At 49.7% G+C, this 23372-nt stretch overlaps 2 protein-coding genes across 5 annotated transcripts; one reads left to right on the plus strand and one right to left on the minus strand.

The window, feature by feature from the left end:
- Nucleotides 1–278: 278 nt before the first annotated feature.
- On the plus strand, nucleotides 279–16260 carry FCMR (Fc mu receptor). The gene is made up of 8 exons (XM_028129216.2): nucleotides 279–419; nucleotides 8162–8494; nucleotides 9132–9305; nucleotides 10234–10456; nucleotides 11848–11978; nucleotides 12196–12354; nucleotides 12632–12711; nucleotides 15235–16260. Exons 1-8 carry the CDS (start codon nucleotides 380–382, stop codon nucleotides 15409–15411), a joined length of 1317 nt encoding a protein of 438 aa, XP_027985017.2. The 5' UTR covers nucleotides 279–379; the 3' UTR covers nucleotides 15412–16260.
- Nucleotides 16261–17101: 841 nt separating this feature from the next.
- Nucleotides 17102–22837, minus strand: IL24 (interleukin 24). 4 transcript variants are annotated; one of them, XM_028129223.2, is made up of 6 exons: nucleotides 22785–22837; nucleotides 21138–21336; nucleotides 19950–20012; nucleotides 18947–19105; nucleotides 18430–18504; nucleotides 17102–17564 (listed from the first exon to the last, which is right to left on the minus strand). In XM_028129223.2, exons 2-6 carry the CDS (start codon nucleotides 21306–21308, stop codon nucleotides 17481–17483), a joined length of 552 nt encoding a protein of 183 aa, XP_027985024.2. In that variant the 5' UTR covers nucleotides 21309–21336; nucleotides 22785–22837; the 3' UTR covers nucleotides 17102–17480. The 4 variants fall into 4 exon arrangements, with proteins under 4 accessions (XP_027985024.2, XP_027985026.2, XP_027985020.2 ...); XM_028129225.2 differs by having other exon boundaries at nucleotides 18430–18501; nucleotides 22691–22837; XM_028129219.2 differs by having other exon boundaries at nucleotides 22691–22837.
- Nucleotides 22838–23372: the final 535 nt, after the last annotated feature.

The raw sequence follows: 23372 nt of genomic DNA on the forward strand, positions 1-23372 counted from the left end.
AGACATCAATGAATACACATAAAGCAGGGGAGGCCCCTCCAAGAGAAAGTGCCCAGGACAAAGAAATGTCATGCCTGGTATTTTCCAGTGGTCTTTGGGATCTGCCTAGAAGCCCTTTGAGCCCTGGTAACCCATTCTCATTCAACACAACATGTTTTCTCAACTCCTGACTTCCGTTGTGGTTTGCTGATATTTTCTTTTTTGGTCTAAGACTAGCAAGCAAATAAGAGAATTGTCATTTCCTCATTTTCAAGTCTTCATCCTCACATGGGCCAGAAATCTCTTTCAAACCCCAGATTGTGACCGTTCCTGGGTGAGCAGTGGATCTTTGTCCCCGTCTCCTGAGGCCCTTGAATGGGACCTTGTTCTGGAAGGAGCCATGGACCTCTGGCTTTGGTTCATTTACTTCCTGCCCACAGGTAAGTGCTGTGGGGAAAGAGCTCACATGTCTTATGAGATTTGAATTGGCCTCAGGTAGAGAAGTGGCTGGTGTCTCCAGCTCTGAGGTTTCTGGACAGATTTAGTTGCAGACCAATACCTAGGGCAGGACACGGATGGATGCTAGATGAGGCATTGGAGGCCCTCCCCACTCCCTGCTCGCATCCCTCTCTCCATTCCACACACATCTCCTGTTGGGTCCACAAGGGCTGAAAGTGTCACTTCGCCCAGATGAGGAGCCTGTTAATTTGGAACCTTAAAGCAAGTGCCACCAAAGTTCTTTCTTCTTATCTCTGCACTCTTTTTCTTTGGATCTCTTTCACTCCTGATTTTCAACTTTCAACTCTAAATGAGGAGTCCCTAATCCATTCGGTAGCCCTAGTCCATTTCCCGAACTCGGTATCTCACTTTACAGCTGTCTCATTGGTCACCATCCAAACCAGCTAATCTCTCTAAACTATCACTGATATGAGCTGCAAAATGTTAGAATGGCTCTTCACAACCTCTTTCCATTTGTCCCCAGCCATACTGCGATTGGCCAATTCATGTACTTTGTAGATTTCCACTTACCAGGATAAGAAGCAATGGCAGCCTCTACTAGAGAGGTAACAGGGGGAATGGGAACGAAAAGAACACACAGTCATCTCGTACCTATTTTTCCCTCTTCCTGCAATTTGACCAGATTAATTTTCCTAAGAGCCTGACTCCAATCATAGGATTGCCCTCCCACTGCCTACTGAATTATGTACCTCTCCCTTGTGCTTTTCTGTATTTCTGAGCTTATCACATTCCCCAGCACTTCCCTAACCTCCAGCTAAACAGGACTTCTTTGAACATGTGCTAGACTTATTGCCAGGAGCCCTTGATCATCCCATTTCTTCTGCCAGGAACATTCTTCTGCTCACCTCTACCTTCTATGAGTCCTTCAAAGCTAATCTCAACCATCGCCTCCTTCCTATACACTTTCCAGAACCTCCTCTTTTGAAGCCCAATAGCTGATCCCATTCTGCCTCGTATTGTGGTTTGGGGTGTTGCCCACATTTTATTGATTAAATGGTCATCTCCTGGAGGGTCTAAATGTATTTTTTATTCATACTTGCTTTCTTTCTGATGGCTTGAGTATGGGAGAAAGTCAAATGTCCGTCAAGTTGAAGATCAAAAACCCCTATAAAGCCCAAGGGAACAGAGGTTTAATGAAGTGTCAGACTGGGTGGGAGGTAGTAGGACATAAGTGAGCACAATGTGAGTAAAATTAAACTCAGACCTCAGGGGGAAGAGAGGTTGGGTGGGAGCAGAAGGTCTGTAGGAGTGAAGGGTACCTAAATTGTACCACAGTATTCTGTTCTAAGCAATACCATCATTCTATCTGGGCCAGAGGAGTCCAGGCTCTGGGCCTGGTTCTCCATTTGTGCCTATACCCAGAGGTGAGGAATTCATAGGCCCAATGGGATGTGCTCACACCAAGCCCACCCTTGAATTCTTTGTCCAAATGTCTGCAGCCCCACTTTCAATGACTGTGTGCACTTCCATCCCAGGGTCTTCTGTCCTTTGACCTATTAAAGGGTGGCACAGGTGTCTGCTTGGGAAGGCGATAGATGGAGCTTATTATACCTGCCAGCTGGGTGATCCATCGTGTATATACCAGCACCCTTGTGGTGTTGGCAGGAGCCAGGGATGAGAAAAGCAGGGAGATAAGCAAGAGGCTGGGGCAGGAACATTGGGGCCTTTCTTTACCTTATAGCCATGTTTTAGAGTGAACATCCAAGGAGTGTGTGAATTTGTAAAGAGAGGGGGATAGAACAAACTTTAACAGTTTATTAGCTTTATTTTTACATGTAAAATATTTAGACATATAATATATGGGCTTTTATTTGCATTCATGCCCCAGATCATGGTCCCCAGAGCCCAATGCATGAGGCCCAAGCTATAGGCCACCCTGCCTGGAGCCTGATAAAGTAAGGGTGTAGACTTTCAAACCATGTTTACTACTACTACTACTACTACTAATAATAATAATAATAATAGTAATAGTAATAATAATAATACATGTATACTCTAGATCAGGGGTCCTCAAACTTTTTAAACAGGGGGCCAGTTCACTGTCCCTCAGACCGTTGGAGGGCCGGACTATAGTTTAAAAAAAAACTATGAACAAATTCCTATGCACACTGCACATATCTTATTTTGAAATAAAAAAACAAAACGGCAAAAACACCCACATGTGGCCCGCAGGCAGTAGTTTGAGGACGCCTGCACTAGATGTTGTGACCCAGTACACACACACACACACACACACACACACACACACACACACACCTACAATTTGTTCTTGATTCTTTCATGTGGGGATGAGTTTTGGGCTTCAGCAGTTGGATGAATGTTGGTCCTCTTAACTGAGATGGGAAGAGCTTGTAAAGAAATCAGTTTTGTTTTGTTCTTTATTGTTGTTTTGTTTTTTTTTCATTAAATTTATTAGGGGATGGTTAATAGGATCAGATAGGTTTCAAGTGTGCATTTCTATGATACACGATCTGTGTATTGCACTGTGTGCCCACCATCCAAAGTTAAATCATCTTCCTTCAGCATATATTTAGCCCCCTTTCCCCACTCACCACTCTCCCACCCCCTTCCCACTGGTATCCACCATACTTTTGTCTGTTTATATGAGTTTTAGTTCTATATTCCACATATGAGTGAAATCATATTTTTCTTAGCTTTTTCTGACTGATTTATTTCACTTAGCATTTTCAAGGTCCACCCACATTGTCGTAGATGGCAGTATTTCATCTTTTCTTATGGCTGAGTAGTATTCCACTGTGTATATGTACCACATCTTCTTTATCCAGTCCTCTACCAAAGGACACTTTGGTTGCCTCCATGTCTTGGCCATGGTGAATAATGCTGCAATGAATACAGGGGTGCATATATTTTTGTGAATAAAGGTTTTCAAATTTTGGGGGTAGATACCCAGAAGAGGGGTTGCTGGGTCACATGGTAGCTCTATTCTTAATTTCTTAAGGAATGGCCATTCTGCTTTCCATAGTGGCTGTACCATTCTACATTCCCACCAGCAGTGCACGAGGGCCCCCTTTTCTCCCCAATCTCCCCAACAGTTTTTACTTGTCTTGTTGGTGACAGGTGTGAGGTGGCATCTCATTGTAGTTTTGATTTGCATTTCCCTAAGAGCTAGTCAAGTTGAACATCTATTCATATATCTGTTGACCTTTTGTATGTCTTCTTGAGAGAGTTGTCTGTTCAGATCCTCTGCCCATTTTTTAAACGAATTGTTTGTTTGGTACTGAGTTGTATGAGTTCTTTATATATTTTGAAAATTAACCACTTGTCTGAGCTATTGTTTGCCAATATCTCCCATTTGGTTGGTTGCCTTTCTGTTCTGTTGTTGGTTTCTTTTGCTATGCAGAAGCTTTTTTTGTTTGATATAGTTCTATTCATTTCTTTTTGCCTTCCCTACATGCAAAAGAATGAAACTAAATTACAATTTATCCCCATCTACAAAAATTAATTCAAAATGGACCAAAGACCTACATATAAGATCTGAAACAATGAACTACATAGAAAACACAGGTACTAAACTTTTAGACCTTGGTTGTAGAAAACATTTTATGAATTTGACCCGAAAGGCAAAGGTAGAAATGGGTTTTGGAAGAGAAATCAAGAGTCTCTTTTTTTTGGCCATTGTTTGTTTGAAACACATATTAGATATTCAAATGGAATTCAAGTGTAAACATTGGGAAGGCAAGTCTGGAGCCCAGAGGTAAAGACAAGACTGGAGATACATGTTTGGGTGAACTCTGTATAGAGTTGGCATGAAAAGCCACAGGAGTAAATAAGCCAGTGTGGGGGAGAGGGATGGATGACAGAAAAAGAAACAGGCCCAAGTATGAGGCCCTGGGGTGGCCCATCATTGGGAGGTGGCTAGAGAAGAAGTAAGTAAGGAGATTGAAAAAGAACAGCTATTGAGAGTGTGGTGTCAGGGAAGACAAGAGAAGGACGTGTTTCAAGGGCTCAATTTCATCAAATGCTGCCAGGAGGGTGAGTAAAATGAAGACAAAGAAGCGACCATTAAACGTGGCAATAGGAAAACGCTGGGTGGCTTTGATTAGAGCACTTTCAGGGGAATGTTGGAGACAAAATTCTGACAGGTGTAGGTAGAAGAGGAACTGGGAGGCGTGGACGTGGATTCAGTGATTTTGACGGCTCATTTGAGAAAGAGAACAGAGACAGGTGGCAGCTAAAGGGGAGGCAAAAGTCACCCGAGGGGTTTTCAATACAGCACTATGGAGCATGTGTGGAAGCCATGGTGATGTGGGAAGAGGAGAAAGCAACGAGGCAGGGAGAGAAAAGGGTAATTGCAGGAGAGAAGTTCTGGGGAAGGTGAGCAGATGGGCTCAGGGTACAGGTGAAGGCAATGGCTTCTAATAGGAAGGGGGACACTCCATTCACTGTGAGGGACGAAGGGCAAGCTGCAGGTCTGGACACATATAGGTTGGTGTATGCAGAAGTGAAAAGTTGATTTGGATGTTTCTCATCCTCTTATCAAAGCCTGCTCTATCTGATAAACGTAAACGTCTCAGGCCAGCTTCCTTCTTTCAGAGATTATGCTATGACTTGAGTTATAAGCTCCTCATTATCACTCCCCTCCCCCTGAAAATTATCGCTTTGTGGAATCCAGAATCTATCTCCTGAGCTCAGTCACCAGTCAAGGCCATGTGACCGTTGACCTTATTTTGCATTATGAAAATTACATTTTTTTCATGTTCCAAACATCCATTTATATCTAATTATGTAATTAGTAACTTTTGAAATTGCATATACCCTTTCCTCCCCTACAGCGCCACTATAAATTAAGTTGCCAAATTATAGATAAATGTCACTTACTTAGTTTAGTAGCTAAAATGCTATTAAATAGCTTGGTTCCTTTATATATCCTCTTTCATCCCTCCCTTTCTCCCAGGAATCATTTGGAAATGTAGTTTCAGCCCAGAATTACAAAACTTTAAGGACGCCTGGGATGCTTGTTTACAGTGCAGGTGCCTAGACCCAACCTGGATCGAGGTTGACTGCACGTCCTCTCTACATGAATCTTAGCACACTGTGTGTAGTTCTAAACCAGGAAGTTACATCTATCTTTCTTCTGTTAGGGAAATCTGCTTTTCTAAGCCTTGGATGCCAGTTAGAAACTACTCTGAAGTCCAAGGAGAGCTGGGGTCTGGTCATTTTCATCTTGCCAACTGGTGCTTCCTTGGGACCAGAGCTCAGTGTACCCAGCAGCTTTTCTTGTGCTCACCCCATCCAGCGTTTGCACAATGAGGATGTCTTAGTCAGCTCAGGCCGCTGTAACAAAATACCATAGATTGCATGGTTTAAACAACAGATGTTTATTTCTCACAGTTTGGGAAACCAGATGTTCAAGACCAAGGTGCCAGCAGATGCCCTCTTCCTGGCTTGCAGATGGCCACCATCTCCCTGTGCGACCTCTTCTTGTATGCAGGGAGAGAATAGGGACACTAATTCCATCATGAGGGTCCCACCTCATGACCTCATCTAATCTTAATCACCTCCCAAAGGCCCACCTCCGAATAACAGCATGTTGGGGGTTAGGATTTCAACACATGGACTTTTGAGGGACACAAACATGTGGCCCATAACAGAGGATCTGGGCAAGCCAGGGGTGAGTGGAGGGAGGCCACTGGAGGTGCCTGCCTAGGTGCTGACCCCACTCTGCTCTGTCGTGCACCTGACCATTTTATAGCATCTTGCTCTTGGGAAAGCAGCATCCATGCCCATTTCTCACCGAGTTGGTCCAAAAATATTGATGTGTTCACTCATAGGTGCTGAGATTTGCATGCAGGTGTGGGCTGTCTGGACACATCAGGTGGTTCCCCAACCCCCTCAATTGGGTCTTTGTCCTTTGCACAGGTCACCCTTCCATTGCCATATTACAGTCACGAGACAACCACACATGCCTCAAGTCCCAGTGGATTTAAAGCAGTGTTAGGTCATTCGTGTAAGGGTTTCCGTGTCAGATCTTACATATGTGGCTGGCCCCTCTGATTCTCTCTAGCATGTTACAACAGTTGCACTTCTAGATAGTAACATGCTCCTGCAAATGCTCCTTCCAGCCCCTCTCTAGCCTCCTCTCCCACACCCCATGTTCCCATGGCTATTTCTTCTTCCCTCTCCTTGAATGTCTTCCTCAGGTCTCTGCTCATCTAGAAGCCACGAGCCCCCACTTCTTTCCTTGACTCTCCTCATTTTGCCAAACTCCCAGCAGCTATTCTTTTTTTTTTATAAGGCTAATTTTTATTTTATTTTTTATTTATATTTTTATTGATTTCAGAGAGGAAGGGAGAGGGAAAGAGATACAGAAACATCAATGATGAGAACGAATCATTGATCAGTTGCCTCCTGCATGTCTCCTTTTAGGGATGGAGCCTGCCCCAGCCCCTCCCCAAGGCACACACACTATACACACCCGTGCACACAGGCACACAAACCCACATACAACCTTGCTTTCCCTCTCTGTTCCCCACTTCAGTGAAGACCCTCATCACCCCTCAGTTGCCCTCCATGCCTAGGCCTTCAGGACACAACTGAGATATCACTTCTTTCAGAAAGCCTTCCTCAAACTACACCATCCCTCTGCAACAGCCTGGACCAGGTGCTCCTGTTTGATGCTTCCAAGGAACGCTGTGTGTCTGTCTCTTCGTGGGATCTATGACACTGTGCTGTAGTGGCTGTCCATTTGTGTGTGTGTGTGTGTGTGTGTGTGTGTGTGTGTGTGTGTGTGTGTGTTTTAAGAAGAATATAGAGTTGCAGTCAAGAGATCATGGTTCTTTTTTTTTATTGATTTCAGAGAGGAAGGGAGAGGGAGAGAGAGATAGAAACATCAATGTTGAGAAACAATCATCTATCGGCCATCTCCTGCATGCCCCTACTGGGGATCAAGCCTACAACTCAATATGTGCCCTGACCAGAAATCAAGCCGTGACCTCCTGGCTCATGGGTCAACACTCAACCACTGAGCCACACCAACCAGGCAGTGGCTATCCATTTGTACCACCCACTAAATGAGTCCTTTCTGTGAGGGAAGGAATACCAACTATCTTATTGTCCCTTGAAAGGCATTCAATACATGCTTATTGAGTGAGTTAACAAATAGAACTGGGTGGGAATGGTTGTTTTGGCTGAATGGATCTGAGCAAAGCAAAACTAGACAGAAAAACCTGTTGCAGCAAAATGGTTCCATGCCTCCCAATGCCACACTGAAGTCACCTGGGGGTTACTGCTGTTTGCGGTTACCATGGAATATTTTCTCTCCTTGGAGTGGAGTATTTTTTTACTATGTTCTTAGGGGGTTGGTGTCTTCCTGGACATGGGTTTGGTGATGAGCTGAGGGTTATGTTCAGGCTTGGGCTGGGGAGAAGCATGGCTGAGACAAGTTTGGGCACAGAGATGAACATAGAGTTGGACTGAGGATGTAAAGAGGGGTGGGCCTGGGAAAAGGTTGGGGATGAGGCTAGAGCTAGAGATGAGGATAGCACTAGAGCTGAGGGCTGGCTGAGGCTTGGGCTGTTAAAGGGGATGGGCTGTTCTGGGGATGAGCACGAGGCTGGACTGGGGCGTGGGCTGGAAAGAGGGCTGGAGTTGGGAGTATGGCTGGTGATGAGGCTTCCTGTCTATTAACTCCCTCTTCCTGCAGTATCTGGAGCCCTGATGCTCCCAGAGGTCAAGCTGGAGGGGATGCTGGGCGAATCTATTACCATTGAGTGCCCACTTCCTGAAATGTATCAGAGGGTGTATCTGTGCCGCGAGATAGCCAAATCTCAAGCATGTTACACCGTGGTGTCCAGCAACAAATTTGTCAGGAAGGAATACAAGCACCGAGTCACCCTGAAGCTGTGTCCAGACCAGAACCTGTTCCTAGTGGAGGTGACAGAGCTGACCAAGAGTGACAGCGGAGTCTATGCCTGTGGGGCAGGCCGGCAAACAGACCGGGGCAAGACCCAGAAAGTCACCCTGGATGTCCACAATGGTAGGTGCCCGACCTGATGGAGGCTCAGCCCACCTGGCAAACCTTTCCATTCGGGAAGGTCAGGACAGCCATCGGACTACGGCAGTCCCCAGACTCTTATGCTGGTGCCATATTAGTCAGTCCAATAATAACTGGGATTTGCATAGGTGGACCCCATAAAGTCAATTAAATTCATGGACCACAGAATTGTCTGTCCAAACAAGATTGGCGCTCTCCTTGTGTTGTATTGTATCCATCCTTCTCCGGGGCATGAGGCGGGGATTGGGGGCTGAGATTGAGGAGAGGCTCTGAGACTGGAGGAAATTGAGAGCAAAAAGAAATAATGGTCCCAGGAGAAATAGCAGGGGTGAATATAAAGGAAAGACAGTCATTTCTGAAGCCACATTTGTAGGCCAAACATGTTGCTTTAGGATCTGATTCTTTCCAGATTTCTGCTGAGTCCTGGCTTTCTCCACCAACTCCCTCACACATCAGCAGCACTAATTCAACAGCCTAGAAACCCGTGGCCTCTGGGTTGATTGGGTTGGGGTGAAAGGGTTTCTTTTTCTGCTCCTCTTGGCGGACCCTGCCCTCATCCCCTCGCTGCCATCCACCTTGGCCGAATCAGCTTCGGCTCAGACCACTGCCCCTTCCCCAGGCTTCCGCCTCCTCCCAGAGCCCACCAGTGCATTCCTCATGCCTCCTGTAGAGTATGAGCCATTCTGGGAAGAGGAGCCGCTGCCACCCTGGTTTCAGAAAGGTCCACCCATGGAGATGCCCCCTTGGTTCCAGGAACCTGTGCTTGCCAGTTCCTTCGAAGTCCTTTCCAAAGGTCAGTTCCCCAAAGCTGGGGTGGGAGAGGTGGTGGTGATAGGGCGCTGTGAAAAGGGAAGGAGGTTGTGTTCGTTCATAGAGTGATTGGCAGAGCAGAGCGGAGTCTCGGGTGTGTGTTTCCCTGCCTCAGGAGAGGGTACCCGGCTGAGGTCTGTTTCTGTGTCCTTCAAGCCCAGCCTACAGCCTGGACACTCGGCTCTAGTCGCAGAACTTACATCACCACTAGGTGGCATCGCAAGCAATGGAGTTTGTGCTCCATTCACAAAATCCAGCTCTTTTATGAATGACTGCGGAAACCGACATTGGGCAGAAGGTTCCCAGCTGGAGCTCATTATGACTCCTGCTGCCCACAGGGCTGTCTTCCACTTGCTGGCATACAGTGATTTTAACAACTCTATTTTGCAATGAAAAAAAAAAAGTAATGATTATACTAATGATACCTTTACATTCTATATCATTTTCCTGTTTTAAATGCATTTTGACATGCAGTATAACCATCACATCTACCCTGTGGGGTAGATACATTAGTGTCACTAGAGGAGCCTGCTGGGCGCCAAGAGGGATAGTGCAGCTGAGCTCATCATGTGCCCCTGGTTGTGACTGACAGGTGGGAGGGAGGGGGAGGAGAGAGAATAGACAAGCACTTGGCAGAAAACAAGGTTTTCTCCATGCTCAGAGGAGGGCAGGCTGTTCTGCCTGGGAAGTCAGGGAAGGCTGCCTGGAGAAAATGGTGTTTGAAGCAAATCTGGGTAGAATTTCCTGGGTGTGGACGGCATGCTAAGAAGGCATTCCACGCCCCGGGGAGTGCAAGAACAAAGGTAGCCTAGGTGAAAGGGGAGAGTGTGTTCAGGAAAGAGATGGTGGCCCACCCCTGCTGGAGACTAGGGTGTGAGATGGAAGATCACTTTTCCTGCTGTCTCCTGCAGCAATCTCACCAGTTCCAACGACGGAGGCCCCTCCAGCACACCGCTCCTCCCCCACCACCCCAATCACCCACCACCCTCGAGTTTCCAGGTCATCATCAGTGGTGGCGGCCAAGCCCACCACCCGCCTGCCATCCATTACAAGCTCAAAGACCTCAGCACCGGAGGGGCTGCTCAGGCCCCAGACAGCCAGCTACAACCATCACACCAGGCTTCACAGGCAGAGGTGAGAGGCCTCCACCATCCAGGATGGGCTAGAACCCAGGCAAAATAGTCTAGAATTCGGAGACCCACCGAAATGTTTACCAACCAAGACCCCTCTTGGCTTTGTCTCTAGAAGGCCCCTGTGAAATAGACTACCTGTGAGTATAGCACATTAACTCTTTAGTGCCCTGAACGTGAATATACTTGCCAATGCCCCAGCAGACCCCAAATTTTCAGTCCCTCAGCATTCATTCACATCTGTTTCGATGGGGAGAAACTAAACGAGAATAAAATTAACGACTAAACTATTAAGTGTTATAACTACTTTCACGTGTTTCCTTTTACTTTTTCAACCTAGCTATTAGGGCATTTTAAATTACATACATGACTCACGCTATGTTTCTATTGGACAGCACTGCTCTCAAGGCTAGATGCTCCAGGAAAGTTCTGCAATAGACCACTAGGGGGCAGCATTACAGCAGCCGCCACAGAAAAGCTACAATAATAGGAATTATTTTTACCTAAGCAAAGATCAACATGATAGTGAGGAAAGGGACCTTCATTTAGGTCTTATAGATGAGGGAACTGAGACCATGAGAGTGAAGTATTTTCAAACGGAACCAGGATTCCTGATTATTCGTTCAGGAAATGACAACAGCCTACTAGGGAAGAATTCAAGGCAAGGTCAATCAACATTTTCTCACTGTGTGTCAAGCATGGCGCTATGTCCTAAAGATGTAGAAAAATGAAGCCATGCGATATATAGGTCCTATCTTGCTAATGAAAGTCTGACCGTGACAAAGGTTGTAAATGCTATAAACACCAGAATTGGGAAGAGGGAGAAAAGAATCGATTCCGGTTTACCATGTTCAGGGAAGAGGACTCACCCACTGGCTCTTTGTGGAAAGTAAAATTTCCACATGCAGAGGAAATAGAGGGAAGGCCTCCTAGGCAGAGGGAGCACCGTGAGAAAAACATCCTCTTTGCCACAATGAAAAGAAGCTAACTCATTGAACATTTGCAATAACCTTGAGGAAACTGAGGTACAGAAAGGGAATCGGACATGTGCTGACTGCCGCGTAGACCCGGTGCATGAAGCTCTTTTTATCCACTCTGTGGTTCACCCTTAAACAGCTCTGTGAAGTCGGTTTTACTAGACCCGGGTACAGGGAAATGAGGCTCAGAGAAGTTAGGAGACTGGTTCCAGATCACACAGCCAGTAACAAACGAAACTAAATTTGAACCCAGTTTTCCTGACTCCAGAAACAAGGCTCTTTGTTGGGAGGAGAAAAAAATTCCGTTAACAAAGGGACAACCTGAGCCACCTCCAAAAAGTGGCCACTCAAAAGTGCTTCCTTAGGCCTCCTCCCTGACCGCCCTCTTCCCCCCTCTGCCTCTCCTGTCCTCCCTCAGAGCCTCCCACCACGGCCCAGCGTCCCCAATGGAAGACCAGGGGTTTCACCTCCTGATCCCCATCTTCCTGAGCCTCATCCTGCTGACACTTCTGGGGCTGCTGGTGACCAGGGTCATTCAAAGGAAGAAAGGTGAGCGGTCCGAGCCCGGAGCGCACACCCCCGGCTGGATCCCGGGGAAACCCGGGAGCTTTAGATGAGCGGCCTGGGGTCCGGGGAACCAGGGATGGGGGTGAATCTCCTGGAAGTGGGGACGAAGCATCCGGGGCGCTTTGGTCTTCCGTGGAGGCTAGGCCGGCGCCGCGCCCCCTAAGCCGTTCTCCCCTCCCCGTGGCTTTTTGCCGAGAAGCCCTCTCCAGGCGGGCGAGCCGACTGGCCCTGAGGATGAGAGTCCCGGGGGCCTCCCAGCGGCCCCAGTCGCAGCGGCCCCGCGTGTCCCAGCGGCCACGCTCCCAAAACAATGTCTACAGCGCCTGTCCCCGGCGCGACCGGGGGGCGCACGCTGCGGGTAAGCCGGGGCGGTGGGTGAGCTGGCTGGCGGGGGCCAGGGGGGCCACAGGGTAAGGGAAGGTGCGGGGGAGCGGGGAGGACAGGGTGATCAGGGGGTTGGGACGGGGAGCAGGGGGTTGGTGGGGCAGTGGGGAGTGGGGGCGGATGAGAGCAGGATACCTGGCCCCAGCGTTCCGTTGGGTGAGCTGGAGCGTCCTGAGCGCGCAGGGGGAAAGCCAGGGGCGCAGGGCCGGCTCCTCCGCCCCGGCCCTCATCCCGGCCTCCCGTTCCCCCAGGTGACCTGGAGGCACCAATCTCGAGCCCCGGAGCGTCGGCACCGCCCGCCCCGCCGCAGGTGAGCTCTGCCCCCGCCCAGGTAAGAACAGCCGCGGCGGCCCGACGGGGCGGTCCCAGAGCTGGGCGCGGACCGAGCGCAATTACCCCAGCCGCGCGTCCTAGTAGCTCCAGGGCTGGGCTTTCCCAGCAGCAGCTCCCGCACGGAGTCCGGGAACTAGTCTCAGTTTCTTCCTTCAGGGGTGTCCATCCGTGCAGGGCCTGCCCGCCGATGTGGTAGACTTACTTACCTGGCTGTTAGCCAAGCATTTTCCCGGGTGCTAAGTAGAGGCTCATGGGTGGTAATTCGCACACGGAGGGCTCTCGCGGGAGAGATTCGATTTCTAGGAGGCCTGACGGGGGTGGAGGCTACACACTTTCACCTTAATATGAGGGAGACTTTCCTCGTGGGCTCTAAGATGAGAGGAGTTCGTGTACCCATCACTGGAGGCAGTGAAGCGCCGAGGATGACCTGGCAGGTGGCAAGATGTAGAGAGGACTCAACCCCTGGGGTGAGGAGGGTTCCTCTTGAAATCTAGGAATGGACATAGGAACTCCGTGTTTCTGTCCGTGGCCATTGGCAGATGGACAAACCATCTACTCATCTTTGTTTTCCCAAATTCGGGGGTGGGGGGGAATGACTTTATTCTCTAAAGTAGCCCACAGCAGCTAAAACACTGTTTGCTTAGGGACCAGGAAAAAGTAAGTGTGGCCAAAGTCTTTTTTTTTTTTAATATATATTTTATTGATTTTTTTTTTTTGATTTTTTTTACAGAGAGGAAGGGAGAGGGAAGAAACATTGATCAGCTGCCTCCTGCACACCCCCTCCTGGGATGTGCCCACAACCAAGGTACCTGCTCTTGACCGGAATGAAACCTGGGACCCTTCGGTTTGCAGGCCGACACTCTATCCTCTGAGCCAAACCGGCTAGGGCAGCCAAAGTCCTTTTTTAAATTAGGGTGTAGACTAAGCTAAAGCAACGGACCTTAAACCAGAGGGCTCACACGATGGAAGCCTGTTTCCTCCCAAGTCAGGGCAGGAGGCCGTCCAGGGACTAAAACACCTCCTGTCTTGTTGCTTCCCCATCCCTGGCGTCTTGCCTGGACCATGGTCAGTGCTCAATAGCCACATTCCAGCCCATAGAGGGAGGGAAAGAACACTGCTTCTTTAAGATTCATCACTTCCTCCCGCATCCATTGGCTGAGAAATGTAGTCGCTGGCTGGGCGATCTTGTGCTAAAAAAGGGGAGAGTGATGCCAGCAGCCAGTGACAGCTCTGCCACAGTCACCTCCAGCTGCTGAGTTTGCGGTCACTCGCCCCTGCTGGAGAGGGGTCACGGTAGCTTAGGCAGGTCCAGCAGTGCCCAGACTCTTCCCACTCTGCCCTCATTCACACCCTTTTGTCTAGAACTGCCCTGTGGCCATACAACCTGCACCCATCAGCTTGCTCAACTTTTATCCTCCCTCCTTGCTTGAAACTCTCATTCCACCATTAGGGACAAAAATCTTGATGGAACAAGTTCCTAACAAGGTGCATATGATTAATGAGTGACTATTTTAGCCTTCACAAGGAATATTTTAATTTTTAAGGCCAAATAAATTGATCTCAAATGGCAAATGATAACAGGCAATGGGAGCTAAGTTCAAAAAGCCACAGGTCCTTTCAATGAGCACTTACTGGGTGCCTACTGTGTTCAGGGGGCTGGACTTCTAGTTCTCAGCACTTGTGCTTGAACATGTGACCCATACTCTAGCTGGTTTGGCTCAGAGGATAGAGTGTTGGCCTGTGGTCTGAAGGGTCCCAGGTTTGATTCCGGTCAAGGGCACATGCTCGGGTTGCGGGCTGGATCCCCAGTGTGGGGTGTACAGGAGGCAGCCAATCAATGATTCTCTCTTATCACTGATGTTTCTCTCTCTCTCTCTTCCTCTCTGAAATCAATAAAAATATGTTTAAAATAAATACATAAGTAAACATGTGACCCATCACCACCAAGCCTTCTTGGGTCATGGTTCGGCCTTGTCCCCCGAGAACTGACCCATCCTGAAGGCAGGTGATTCTGAAGTTCCTGTCTGGGGAAAGGAGCACCACTGTGCCCACAGGCCCTGCTGCCTTTCTCCCCTTCACCACCCAGCACCTTCCTGGAATGCACTGTCACGCCACGTCACTGCCTCTCCAAGCCCTTCCTGAGGTGCAGGGGGTGACTCACCTGCCTCTGAATAACTCCCTTGAAGATGTATATTTATTCCACAAGCCACAGCATCTAATCCTCTGGCAGCCAAGTCTCCTTCAGACTGGTGCTTAGCCACGTGACTTTAGTCGGAGCCCCATTTAAGGCAGTTCCTGCCCACATTCGATCTAAGTGTTTTCCAGTTATCTCGGGTGAGATGCCGCCCTGAAAATCCCCAGGGCGGAGGCGCTTGGTGGAGCTCAGCCACCTCTGTGTCGCTGCCTTCTGGAAGTCAGCAACCGTACGCATGCCCGCCACTGCCCGCTGTGGGGATCCAGCTGGAGAAATATAGAATCACTCCACCCAGACCCAGTGATGCTTCTTCCTTGGTTTTCCCAGGTGTCAGAAGCTCCCTGGCCGCACGTGCCACCTCTGAAGACCAGCTGTGAATATATGAGCGTTTACCACCAGCCTGCCGCCATGATGGAGGATGCTGATTCCGATGAATATGTCAATATCTCCTGCCTGACTCACCCCTCCAGCTGCCCCCCTGGGCCCAGGCCTCTGCACCAATGAGTCTTGTTTGTCTGCTGGTTTCCAACACCTGCTCCGTCTGTTTTTAGAGCCCTCGTGATGTCCCACACCTCACCTTCCATCCTGTCTCTGCCTCATTGCCCTGAGCACAGCTCAGTTCCCACAGCTCTTCTGCACACCTTCGCAAACCCCCGTGGCCTTCAGGTGGCTTCTGGCCATGCAGGGCATTTGTCCCGATGCCACCTGCTTCCTTTTCACGCCCTGTACCAGGCTGTGGGATTTGCAGACTATCTTTGATCACAGGGGTTTTGCTGCCTTGGCTCTAGAGCATGTGGCATCGGGCCGGAGCCCAGGCATAGCTGTTGCTTTGGAACCCTGCCCAGGCCTGGGCCTCAGACCAATAGAAGATCCCTGGACTGCAACGTGAGGCCTTGCCTCAGCCCTGTGAGCTAGGAGGGGGCCTGGTATGAAACACCCGTGGCAACATCTTGCCGTGGTCTTAATTAAGGGTGGCACTTACTAGTGAGCTTTACTCATCTTGTGTCTTTATTTTGATGTGATGAAGGATTCTAAATTTTCAGAACCATATATATTTCCCCTTTGTCCCTACATCTTCTTTAAGTCTCCCTTCCTTGAGGCTCCGAAGGATCCTAACCCTAGCATTTCCCCTCTTTTAAAAATTAGTTTTTGTGACTTCTAGAGGACTTTAAGGGAGAGGTCGACAACAATACAGTCATAGTAGGAGACTTTAACGCCGCCGATGTCACTGGATAGATCTTCCGGACAAAAAATTAACAAGGAAACAGAGACTCTAAAGGACACACTGGATCCAATGGATTTAATTGGCACTCATAGAACATTTCACCCCAAAGCGGCAGAATATACAGTCTTCTAAAAATCGTTTGTGTCGGTTCCTCATCCTTCTTCCATTCTTATCTTAACATAGCTCTGTCTTAGCCATCCAAACCACTACCTCTCTCTGCTTTCAGGAATGCACCTTATCTCTTGGCCAGTTCCAAGCAGTCCCAGCAAGGTGGGGAAGGAAAGTGGCCTGGGGTTCCTGGGGGGCCAGGGGCTCTGCAGTAGCACGTCTGTCCTGGAGGAAGACATCCCATCTCCTCCACACACTCTTACCCTTACGTCTTCTGCGCAAGCGCATAGGCAGACATTGTATCTTTACACTGATGTCAACTACAGAGACAAGCCAGAGCCTGAGACTAGAGAATGCCCGGTCTTGCTGTTGGGAAAAAGGTCGTTCCCAGACACACAACTCGGCCTCACTGGGGCCTTGTCCAGAAGTAGAAAGGAAAGGCTGCCAGACTTGAGTTCCCTGCCTTTTATTAGCAGGGAATGGCATCACAGGTCGGAGAGTCCACCCAGGTACCACCACACCATCAGCAATGTCAGCTTGCCCCCTGGCACCCTCTCCAGTGGCAGATAAGAGAAGCATGAGTAGGATAAGAAAGGAGGGCACCCAAGGGTAACGGACGGACGGTGCGAGTGGGGTGGGGAGTGTGGGCACGAAATGAAATGTTTCATGAGCTTGCTTTGTGTTGGGCACTTAACGCATTAGATCTTTTCTCATTTACATTTCAAACTGGTGCCCCTCACCCCCACCCCCACGGCTCTGTTCCTGGAGATGACAGGACAATGGGATAGTCATGCCCAAACGTTCAACTGTATATCCCAGCATCCCTCATTGTTCCCCAACAATTCAAAACAGGCGAAAATATCCAGTTTATTAGGCCTTTACTGAGCACCGTCTCTGCCCCACGTGGTTCCAAGGATCATAGAGGATAAAAGAGAAGCGTGGGGCATTGTCTCTGGTGTCGTCACAGATCTTAGTCTCACAAATAAATATAACATCAGTTAAAACACTGACAGGAATTAAATAGAGTTGTAATAAATATAGGAGCCTGCTTTGTAGCTTTTTCACAGCATCCGAGGGAGACTTCCATGGCCGGGGCCACTTAAAGAATGAAGTCTTTGCGGATAAGCCTGGACCAAGAATGGGACCCACGGGTAGGAGTGGGAAGTGCCCAGAGAACATCACAGGGAGGGACACTCTTGAAATGACACGGAGAACGAGGAGGGCGTTCCAGTCCGGGAAATCAGAGCTGGTAGAATTTCTGCATCCAGGTCAGGAGAATGTCCACTTCTCCAAAGGCTTTGGTCTGAGCTGCTTCTATGTCCAACTGAAGGGAAAGAGGAGTTGAAGATCTGCCGTGTTAGCCACAAGCATAGTTTCCTTCCGACCCACCCCTCCCAGACCTGGCTGACTCCACATCACGGCGGCGTCCCCTTTGGGATGGCCTCTGAGGAACTCACCCACTCATCACTTCCCCTCCCCCCCCCCATCTATGTGTGTTGCCCGCTTTGGGGTTGAAGACAATGGGTAGCAGTGGGTCAGGAGCCAGGGAAAAGCATCTGGAGCCCCTGCCAACAAGAACCCTAGAATCCCAGTGTGGGTGGAGCTGGTCCACCTCCTGAGTCCACAGTGTTGCCGATACTGAGGCCTGGGTGGCCCCTTTCCTTCATGTGTTATTGCTCTTCATTTATTTTTGGGCAGATGCATCTGTTCCTTTAAAAATAATACATGTTGGGGGTGGGGAGCTGGGGATGACATGTGGCATTTCTTTGTTGTATTAATTTGAGAGAAAGTAATATATTTTCCCATGACGTTTTTTTTTTCACAAATTAAGCCAGTTGAGCATTATGGAAAACACCACATATGGAGATGTGTAGGGGGTTACAAGGCAGTCTCCCTTCTTTCTCCCTCACTTCTATTCCAATTGCCCAGGAAAAGTGCTCAGTAGTGAAATCATCCCACAGGGAAATAGAATAGCATTTTCATTTGAAAACTGGCAGGAAAATATAGTGTGTCATTGGTGGTGTTTATGCAAAGTAAATGCTAATTCATGTAAATATGGCTGTGCTCCTGCTAAGTCAGGTGGCTTTGGGGCAAGCCTGGAGGAGGCAATTGCATTGCATTTGCTTTAGGCCTCTGGGCCATCTGACTGCCACAGCTCAAGCAAGCCCTGAGCTCCCAGCCTTGATTACCTGCTTAAACGCTCTCTGGAACAGCAGAAACCGCCTTCGCGCACTCTCGCGGATGGGAAACATCTCATTTTCCTGCTGGAGAACAGGAAAAAGGTTGTGCCGGGTGTTGGGTGGGGGCAGAGGCAAGCCCCCTCCCATTCCCCCCTAGTGATGCCCGAGGGTCCCGAGGCCTCGGAGGACAGCGCTGAGTCCACATCCTCAAGGAGCCGAGGCTGGATCCCACCACGTGGCAGGGCCGCCTCTAATTCCCACAGCGGCCTTGCCGGGTGGGGGTGATCATCCCATTTTTTACGCAAGAAAACTGAAGGCCAGAGAGATTGAGCACTTTGCAGAGGACCAACCAGCTGGTTGGAAGCAGCGCTAGACTTGAACCCAGAACTGCTGGTGCCCAAGGCCTGTGCTCTTTTCTCACGACTCCCTGTCGTGGAATAAAAGCCAGGACCAGCGTAAGGGGACCGGAGTCTCCTCCAAACACACCGTTTCCCATGGTGCCTGGTCCCAGCTTTGTTCTACTCACTTTGGGCTGCAGTTTTGACAGGATGACAATGAAATTGTTGGCCAGAGTAGAGAAGGACTTCAGGATCCTCAGTTCAGTTGCCTTCTTGTGGTAGTTTTTGAACACGGTGTTCAGGTAGAAGTTCAGCAGGGCACGGAGGAGGTAGCAGCTCTCAGCGCCCTGAGGAGGGTCTGGGTCATGGAGGAGCCAAGGCCTCTGCCCACCCCGGCCCTGGATGAATAACCCACATGTCGCCAACGCAAGATAGGCACAAAAGAAGCAGGGTCTTCCGGGAGATGCTGCTAAACATGAGACTGAAGGAGCCTTCGCCAGCATGGACAGTGGCGCCTTTGGCATCTGGCAGGAACCACAGGCCCAGAGAGAAGGACTTGCCCAGGGTCACGCAGCTGGTCAGTGGCACACACAGGTCTAGCTTCTGAGCCCCTTCCCCTGCCCCATCTGCTCAATATTCTCTCTTCTCCACCCCCATGACCTCCTAAATAGCCATGTGGGGTGATAGACCCTGAAAAGCACCCAAAACTTGGTGGTTGTGAACTGGCTGGGAAACAGACTGGAAGGAGAGGAAATGAGGAGGGAAAACAGCATCCTTGAACACAGGGCTTGCACTCCAGCCCCCTTGAGAGCCACAGAGCCACAGCGCCTTAGGGATCGGGGCAGTGTCTGTGTGCTCGCTGGCTGACTAGATAGGTGATGAGAAGACAGAAATGGGTGAGAGAAAAAGGATGGAAATGGGAAGAGATCCAAGCAAATGCAAAAGAGAAAGATTGATGGCAACTCTCTGACCAAGTGGAGACGATGTTGACAAGCCTTCATCTCCACCCTCGCCCCATGCCATCACACACAAGCCCCCCATGCATTAACTTCCTTGGCTCACTGCCCAGCCCTGTCCTGCGTAGGCCCAGCCAGGGGCAGAAGGGAAGTCTTCTGCCAGCCTCCCCAGATTACCCCTCACCCCCACCCACAGAAGACCAGCCATGCTCCTTCCCCGAGGAGGTGTGATTACCGAGACATTCTGCAGAACCTCCCTCCGCAGCAGCTGGACACTCATGATGTTATCCTGAGCTTGCTTTGGGAACAGGAAGAAAAGATGTCTCAGTTAGGAGGCAGCATAGAAGCCAACCATGCAAATGCATGCTGCCTCCCCAGACCCCTAAATCTCTCCAGCCTGTGAGGTCTCAGAGGCCAGGGGGGGGGGGGGTGCCCAGGAAGGGCTGGGCTGAGCTGGCCCCCTGGGGTGGAGATACAGATTTCAGCCACAATCACTAAAACTTGGCCCCCAAGGGCAGATGCAATCCCAGGAGTTCTTAGAGCCTTGGTCAGGGACCTGTTTGATTCCTTTGAGACAAGAGGAAATAACCCTATTTGGTTTAAGAACCCCTAAGGGCAAGATTTCACCTCCCTTTTCCAAGAGCGTGGGGAAATCCTGCTTTTCTCACCCATGGGGCTTTCCCTGCAGCCCAGACATTCATTCATTTCAGTTCTTGGATTTAGATTCAAAGAATCATTGAGAGGAAGGAGCTATTGAGCTCCTTTGTCCCACATCCTCATTGTGCAAATAAGGAAACTGATGGGGGTGGGGGTACTTTATGGGCTGGGTTCAAGGTCACGATCACACATAAGTGTCCTGTCTCCAGTGCAGCACTCTCCCCTCCCAGGCTGCCCCATTGAGCTCCCACTTTCTGCCTTGCCTCTGGATTGTCCTTTAAGGAGTGGAGTGCATTCGTGAGGGCACATATTTGAGTACTTGCAGGCCCAGGAGAAATCCAGTCACATTTCACCAGCAGCCTCCTCACTCAGCATTAACCATTCTTTTTACCTTTAGCCAAAGTGTAAGCAGGTGGTAACAGACTAGCAGGATCCTGGCTAAACAGTAGGTGAAAACTCCGGTGTGCGGGACTCAAAGGACTTCCCATTGCTGGAGCCTCCTGTCCCCCCGGGTTGCAGATGAAGCCTGGATAAACAGGCTCTGTTCTTTATTCCTCGTGGGCTGTATTTATTTTCCGATGGACTGACCATGTCTTTCTGAGCCTCAGTTTCCTCACGTGCAAGAGGAAATATGGGCTTGAGATGTTTAACTTCACAATGTTATTCTAGGGAAATGATTAGGTACAAAGGGCTCCATAATCATAAACTATTATCCTCCCCGAAACAGTAACCCCAGCAGCTGGGTCCAGAAGGACACTTCACTCACCACAATGTCCTTCATGGCCCGGGAGGCCTCCCACAGCTCCTGGAAAACTACCCCCTCCACGCGGCAGGGCCCAAATTGGAATTCTTGGCCTTGGACCCCGGGACCCTGGCTCCAGATAAGCAGGATGAGACTCAGGCAGGGGAGGGCAGTCTTCTGCATTGGAGAGCCCATCTGCTGCAGAGGAAGGACCAGGAGGATGCTGCCGGGAGAAAGGGAGACAGGCTGCTGAGGCCAGCCCTCTGGCCCAGGACCGGTACACCCATAAATAACGCTCCTCGGCTCTGCCTCGCCAGCCTGACACACAGATAGGAACCTGAGACTACGGTGGGTTGTTAGAGTTAGAATATTGCAAACATGGGTGCCCTGAGGTGGGGTCTTTCTGCCCCTCATCTCATACCCGCTGGTCTCACTATCTCACTATCTGCCCACCCCCTCATGCCCATCCACATCACACATACTGGGCACCTCCTTCCTTACTCCATACACTGCTCTTTAGCCAACAACCTGCTGGTCAGAATTTGACCAAGAAGAGTGAAGAAATGGGCAGGGGGTGGGGGGAGTGGGTGGTGTTTACAATGTGCCAAAGAACCTGTATAGGGAGCCCCAACTCAAGGGTAGAGCTTAACTAGGTGTTTGCTTGTCTGAGTTCTGCCCTTCAGGCACCAGGCACACCTGGGCAGGTCTTTTTCTCACTCCAGGCCATCTCTGACTCCTCATCACGAGGGGTCTGAGGGATGAATCCTGGCACACTCTCACTCTGCCACCTCAACTGACGACTCACTTTTGACCCTAAGAATTGGCTTTTTAGGTAACTGAACAAGAGGGAGGAATCGCATTTCTGGATGAATCACCTTGAAAACTTTCACTAGAGTGCCAATTGGGAATGACTATGAAGAGGCCTCAAGCTAGAGAAAGGCAAACCATTATCTATTCGTCATAATTGTACCCAGAGCATTCCTTCTCCCTCCCTTCTTTACTCGTTGCTCTTCTCCTTCCTTTCCTTGCTCCCTCTCTTCTTCCCTCCTTTCTTTCCTTCCTTCCTCCCTCCTTTCCTTCCTTCCTTCCTCCCTCCCTTCCTTCCTTCCACAACCATTGAAGAACTTGTCATATTCCAGGCAGTGGTCTCCCACCTGAAGAAACTCAGTCTTCCACCCCAAGGCTGGGCAGGAAGATGGGGGGAGGCCTGTCTCTGGAATGACTGCCAGCATATGGGCAGGGAAGTGGGACCCAAGACCAGCGCCCAGTATCCTCCGTCATGCAAGTCTGAGCCTCGGCGTCGCCCTCGGGGCTTTCCATTCTGTTCTCTCAAACTCCACAGGCTTCAAAGCCTCTGGAAAATTCATCTCTGGGCCTCATACTCCTCCTGCTCTTCCTCCCATCCAGCCTAAATTCTTCTTGGTGTTAAATCAGAAGAGGCGGCACCACATCCACAGTTAGATCTTATCCTTCCATAGTCACCGAAAGAATTGGCACTGCCATCCCAATCCCCATTCCCAGGGAGGCAGCAGGCTGATGCTCAAAGCCAAGCACTCAGGAATTCCCGCATCACTCACCTCGGGGCTGGAGTCGATGCTTGAGGTTTACTGTTTGGAGGTGTCTGGCTCCTGCTACCGAGGGGGGAAGTTGGGAGGCACCCTCACCACGCACCAGTCAGGATGTCACTGTGGGTGGAAGGTTCCTGTCCGGGCTGTGGAAGTCGTTTCAAAAGTAAAGGTGTGCAGGCCAGCTTTGTGAAGATTCATATATACGGGGGCTGGGGCGGGGGGAGGAGGAAGAAGAGGGAGGTGGAGAAAGGGAAATTGGTCATGCTTTCCTAGAGAATTACTTCATTGCCTAGTCACCCTTCACTCTAAGACAATGGGGCAAGGAGAAAGTCGCCCCTGAGGTGAGATGAGACCTGGGTCTGAGCTCTGGCTTTGCCCCTGTCTGTGTGACCAGGGGCAAGTTTCCTAGGGACCCTGAGCCTCAGCTTTGGTATCTATAAAATTTGAAAAAAGGAAAAAAAAAAAAAAAAAGGAAACTGTCCTCCTTCCCCCAGAGGCAGGTGTAAAGAGCAAATGACACAGAGGTGCTTTGTCAATGCTATACACGTGTAAGTACATTATTGCTGTGTGGAGTACACCAGCCTCCTTGCTGCCCAAATCATTCAATAGTTATGCCCTTTAATGACGGGACAGTAGCCAAGAGGCTAAGGATGGCCTATAAGAACTTCTTTAATGGATCAGGGACAGGAAT

This window comes from Eptesicus fuscus, chromosome 22, assembly GCF_027574615.1.
Source record: "Eptesicus fuscus isolate TK198812 chromosome 22, DD_ASM_mEF_20220401, whole genome shotgun sequence".
NCBI lineage: Eukaryota > Metazoa > Chordata > Mammalia > Chiroptera > Vespertilionidae > Eptesicus > Eptesicus fuscus.

Coding starts and splice junctions, on each gene's coding strand:
- FCMR (XM_028129216.2), top strand. CDS start 380: ATGGACCTCTGGCTTTGGTTCATTTACTTCCTGCCCACAG. Junction 8,495..9,131: donor CACCCTGGATGTCCACAATG/GTAGGTGCCCGA, acceptor CCCCTTCCCCAG/GCTTCCGCCTCCTCCCAGAG. Junction 9,306..10,233: donor CTTCGAAGTCCTTTCCAAAG/GTCAGTTCCCCA, acceptor TGTCTCCTGCAG/CAATCTCACCAGTTCCAACG.
- IL24 (XM_028129223.2), bottom strand. CDS start 21,308: ATGGGCTCTCCAATGCAGAAGACTGCCCTCCCCTGCCTGAGTCTCATC. Junction 19,106..19,949: donor AGGTTCTGCAGAATGTCTCG/GTAATCACACCT, acceptor GACCCTCCTCAG/GGCGCTGAGAGCTGCTACCT. Junction 18,505..18,946: donor TGTCAAAACTGCAGCCCAAA/GTGAGTAGAACA, acceptor CCTGTTCTCCAG/CAGGAAAATGAGATGTTTCC.